General features: G+C 30.8%; 1 protein-coding gene across 1 annotated transcript; it reads right to left on the bottom strand.

Annotated features, from left to right (window-relative positions):
• Positions 1 to 845: 845 nt before the first annotated feature.
• LOC139517477 (uncharacterized) lies at positions 846 to 5,857 on the bottom strand. Its single transcript, XM_071308582.1, has 5 exons — positions 5,803 to 5,857; positions 4,781 to 4,898; positions 4,361 to 4,401; positions 2,231 to 2,335; positions 846 to 1,273 (listed from the first exon to the last, which is right to left on the bottom strand). The coding sequence occupies exons 4-5, from the start codon at positions 2,256 to 2,258 to the stop codon at positions 933 to 935; spliced, it is 369 nt and encodes a 122-aa protein (XP_071164683.1). The 5' UTR covers positions 2,259 to 2,335; positions 4,361 to 4,401; positions 4,781 to 4,898; positions 5,803 to 5,857; the 3' UTR covers positions 846 to 932.

The following is a 5,857-nucleotide window of genomic DNA, read 5'->3' as shown; positions in this document are numbered from 1 at the left end:
GATAATCATCCGTTGACATTTCCGTTAAATGAAAAAAATATGTAGTATATACAAAATAAGGCATTTGTGGGTAAATAAGTCTCATTAATTAATATACAATTGCACGACATTTTTTAATTGCAGAACATCTCGATATATTGAACCATAATGTACATGTGTTAATTGTAAACGTCCCTTTTACTTTGGCTATCTAGGTACATTATGTTATCTAATGTCCTAGATTTTACAAGGAGTTGTAATATCAAAGTTCCATAATTAACACGATGAGGTACATTTACCAGACTGTGGAAACTGTGATCAAAGGTGGGTATCACATGACTAATGCGAGCAATACGGCGGCTGCCATATATTGAACAGGATATGCTTGCTGTGTTTTGTGTACCGTTGTTTGCCTTTTTGTCTTTTTTATTTTTGTCTGTGTCATTGTGGGTTTATTTTCGTTTGTTTTGTTGCACTTCAGTGTTTCTGTTGTTCAATGTTTTTTTCTTTTCTAGTTGTATGTTACCCTCGAGTTTAGTTTGAAAACCAGATTTGTTTCAATTCAACCGATGTTTGACTTTTGAAAAGCGGTATAATACTTTTGACTTTCTTCAACTGTTGAGTTTGAATGTCCCTTCGGTATATCTTTCGCCTCCCTGTAATTCTTGAAAGTTTTGTAATTGTTTTTTTTTTTAGATTAGCTACTAGTATTTTAAAACATCAAGCAGTTTTTTTTGTTCATATTTAGGGGTTTGTTGCTGCTTTCTGTTATTAAGGATTGGGACAGACAACTGACTTCAATGTATTCTTAGTCGTTAACCTTGCCCGTACAGATCTACATTCATTTCCAATCAGCAAAAGTCATATATAATTTATTTTAAAATTCTGTATTTAAGTTCTTAATCTGATTCCACACCATACATTCTTAAGATCATCGAATCAATGTCTTGAACTTAATTTTGATAAATGTCCTCAATTGAATAACTACAGGGATGAGTTATTCCAGGTTCGGTTTCCACAGGAAGACATCCGTCAGATTCTGATACTATACTGTCAAATGAAGACCAAGAATCTTTTGAAGAAAAATCCGTTTTATTTTCAGATTCTGTAATGTCATTATCAAGTCCTGCTTCATTGGCTTCAACGTGTAGAGTATGGCTGTTTTCCACTATGCTGCTCACTTCAAATCTTGTACAGTGATGATGTGCACGTTTTGTGACCATAGCAATGACTACAGATATCACAACACACGATATTGTTATCATCAAAATTTCTTTATAGAAAAATGTTGCTGCTAGAAAAGATAATTTATGTTATAAACTTTTAATTATTATTTCAACTTAAATGCATAAAAGTAAGGACAAAAATTTAATTACGAATATTATGATATAAAGTAACCAAGGGTTTACGATTAAACTGTTGACAGATGTTTGAAAACTTATTAAAAATGTTTTCAATATCATATTTTTAGCGTGACATATACATTTTATTACACACTACTGCTGTTTTAATATCATGCTTTTAACAATATTGGATAACAAAGTATGTATCATCGAGTTTCATTTGTAAAATTGAATTTGAACTCGCCCCTTTCGATAAGAATAATCGGGGGACACAATAGTTTGACTGACAAAGGTCATAAAAGACTATTCTGTATAAAGAGTCAAAATAGTTCTTATTGAATGAAATAGAAAAAATATATGTGTAAATGCATCATGCTTGTCGTCATGCTCTAATGAAACATAGCCTAACCGTACAAACAATTATAAATGTTAAATGTCGAAGACTATCCTCTTTCAAAATAATAGATCAAAAACATTAGTTGACACCCATACATGCACGACTTTTGTTTTGTAGCCTTCTCATATGTATTTACCCAGTTTTTGTATGACTGAATATTTATTGTTACTGTTATGTTATCAATGGCTTGCGCTTGAACAAGTCAATAAATGCGATTGAAATGAAATTAACATTTGAAGAAAAATGACTCAAGTAAAGTATACGTATTGGTTGTACAATATCTACTCTAACTAAATGGTCTTGGTACAGTCTGTAAATGTCAATTTTTAGAAATAAAGTTCGATAAAACCTTTATTGATTTAGTAGATTTCAAGCTTCCTTTCCAGTATGAATGTCATTTTGTTTTCAAGTTATAATTTATACTTTCGGAAGGATACATATCATAAACAAAAATAAACTAATATAGTATTAATCCAAGATACTTTTTAAACATGACAGAGTGATGATGTACCTGTGTCTTTGTCATCTTTCAAATTCATTTCGTTTGTCGTTGACTGTAAACTTCTTCTGTTCGTATCACTACCAACTTGCTGACTATCAACTAAAACACTACTGTCTTATATAATATATGTGGAGAATGAATAAACACAGTTACAGAAGGTCAATCAAATTTATTATTTAAATCCGCCATGTATTGTAGCGAATAGTGTATATGGAATGTAATAGTCCAAAAGGAGCGGTAGCAAAACAACTGAAGTAATGTTTATGAAGAATTGTGTACTAGGTACGTTCTATATGTCTCTGTTTTACATTTGTATTTAAAATTGATACTATGTTAATTTATTTGTATATGTCTCTGTACCATTGTACTTTGGTTTACGAGAATAAAGATATATATATATATATATATACATTTTTTTTCCTAAGCCAACAAGGTATCATGTGACATTATTAAAACCAAAAATAGGCAAAATAAAATATGTATGAAAAGAGGGACGAAAGATACCAAAGGGACAGTCAAACTCATAAATCTAAAACAAACTGACAACGCCATGGCTAAAAATGAAAAAGACAAACAGAAAAACAATAGTACACATGACACAACATAGAAAACTAAAGAATAAACAACACGAACCCCACCAAAAACTAGGGGTGATCTCAGGTGCTCCGGAAGGGTAAGAAGATCCTGCTCCACATGTGGCACCCGTCGTGTTGCTTATGTGATTACAAATCCGGTAAATAGTCTAATTCGGTATGAACATGTTTGTTTTTCAGTTGATGTGGATATTTTTTATCTCTGGTTTTCTGGCTGAAATTGTTTTATATATTGTGCATTCTAATAAGAATGTATAATAGCTAACTTAACAGTTTAAGTTTTGCTTCTTGGTGAAACCCTTTCTGCAACCTAATGTTATTTACATCGTCATTTCAGATGGCATCTACGTATTTTTTTTAAAATAATGAAGGAAGTATCTGAGAATTAATATCTAGAAGTGAACGTTGTGGTGGATAAAAAGTGTGTAATACACAGAGGAAAATACCATAATACTTTATTTTAAATTTAACTAATCGATTTGAAAAGTTTGAGCTGCTTTCTTTATCAATCAAGTAACATGCATAAATACCATACCATATACTTTTTTAAACTAAAAAGCCATTGTGTTTTTTTTTCAATATCAATAGAAATATCAGAATCAAATTATATTCACATAGAAAAGGATGATTCTCTTAAAAGCTTTACTGATAGTCATAAGCTGTATAGATGTTTTCCAAATCTAGCTCTGTTTTAGTAACAATGCAACAAAAATGAAGTCTTAGAGTTAAACTTTTATGGACACAGTAACTCAAAAATCCTTAATACAAGTTTAAGTGTTTTCAATTAATTTAAATTGGATCGCCTCTATGATTGATTTATTAACGTTATCTCAATTAAAAAAAATATTGTTATTTTCATATTGTTCAAGACCTTAATTTATGGTCGACCAGAGATATGTTACATGTATATATATTCTATTTATCTATATGTATTCACGTCCTGTCGAATTTTATGTATTGAAGCCATTGCAAGCCATTTCAGCGCACATGTATTACTCAATTTATTTCACTTGACTGGGCGGAGTTTATCCAGTTCGCTCATAATAAACCAGTCCATCTATAGATAGGTGTTTTAGGATACACTCATCAATGCATTGTCCAGTCATTCTTTTGTAAATTCCTTTGAGGTCACTGATAGGTGATAAGAAATAAGTAATAACTAAAACGGAAATCATCGTAATCACACACATTTTCAAATCGACTGTCCTCATGCAAATTAAATCGTAAGCTCCGCCAGATCAGTTGAAAAAACATTGGTAATACTATATCCATATTTATTAAATATGATAAAATTCAGTAATTGAAAACATTACAAAACTAAAATCGAAAATAAAAGTGAATATCCGAAAGGGCGAAAAAATACAAATTTCTTGCATTGTTTAACGAAACTGTAATAAATTTTATGACCTTTTTATTTTAACAGCACATGAATGTTTGATATGGGTTTACGATCTAAAATGTTTTGGACTCGATAATAACAAATGACGTTTACATTGTCGAAAAGTGCATCTAGTGCTGTAAATATGTTACTGTTTATGCTACTCACCGTCGCCTCCTTTTGATATACATCCTCGTAATGAATCACATCTAAAATAATGAACAGTAGACATTTGTATATCTACATTGAATAGAGGTTAGTAAGAGCAGCATTCACCGAATTATTGTTAGTGATATGATTAAACATAGATATGGAAGTCACCATTGAGTCATCAATGCGACAACCGACAAGAAAACTGTGGACACCAAAACGTATAATAGACAAATCACGATACAATAAACCAATCTCAGAATGTCATTGTGATTAAGAAAGATATGGCAGTCGACACCAAACATCTTTATTTCATTCAAATTGTTCATGATTTTTTGGTACACTCTTATTTTATATAACATGAAAACAAGTTCTGTTTTTATAAATTTCTTGAATATTGTTAGTTTGTCAAAAAAAAAAATATGACATTTTACAAACCTTTCATGTTTTGAACATTTGCATATATTTACGCATCTGTATCCATAAAATCCTCTCTGACATTGTCTACAATAACTTTCATCATCCTCACTTAACCTTACAGTTCCAGTTGGACATTCTGTTAATAATTACATGTAAACAAATGCGTATATACATTTTTAGAAAAACGATAAGTTATAAAACAATCTTAAAGACATTAGTATCTCTCCTAGAGTATATAACACAAAAAACTGTGATACAATATTTTCACTGAAAATGTATATAAAATGTATTAACGTAAATACCAAATTCCAAGGTAAATTGCACAACTACGCAGTCTAAAAAATATATCATGTCAATTGAACTATAATTTAATCCACTGCTGTCACATGTTAGTGTCAAGTTCTCTTTACGTGAACAAACCCTTTATTAAAAAACCTCTGAGGAGTCCATAATTGAGCTATTTGCGAGATCATTTGTATTGTATTTGTTATTGTCCCTATCCAAGAAACTTTCACTTTTAGTATATAAGTCAGAATACTGCCTTTCGTTCTACTGATCAGAATGATCGTTAATTACTTTTCGTCCTAATTATGCATTCAATATTTGCCACTGGAAGTAAAACTAACTCAAATTTATTAACTAAATAATATAGGCCATATGTCGAGCACTTATTAGTGCTATGATAAACATTAAAAAAGATGGTTTCATTACTGATATAACGCAGATATGTGAATTGATCTCTGGTGAATGCTTCTCCCATGCAAATTGTCTAGATAATGTTTGTCTTCGCCTATTTTGGAGTGCCACAATCATTATAGGTGACATATAGTCGTTAACATCTTTCTTCTTTAGTCTTTTGTGGAGGTTTGTATCGCAGGTAATAATACCACATCCCCTTCTCTTTGTATTCGTAATAGGTTTTTTTTAATAAACTCTAGGAAAAGAGCATGTCGAATTTAAAATCAAGAATTGTACAAAGCAAACAAGTGAGAATAGTGCTTGATATCGATAGAAAGAAAATGAATCCCATAGATGTTTACCTTTACAGTCTCCATCGCTTTTAAAGTAAAAAGCACAACACTCTTCCCTGGAATA

The sequence above is a fragment of the Mytilus edulis genome, chromosome 3, assembly GCF_963676685.1.
Source record: "Mytilus edulis chromosome 3, xbMytEdul2.2, whole genome shotgun sequence".
Lineage (NCBI taxonomy): Eukaryota > Metazoa > Mollusca > Bivalvia > Mytilida > Mytilidae > Mytilus > Mytilus edulis.
The sequence above is the reverse complement of the archived record's forward strand: the minus strand, read 5'-3'. Positions and strand labels throughout refer to the sequence as shown.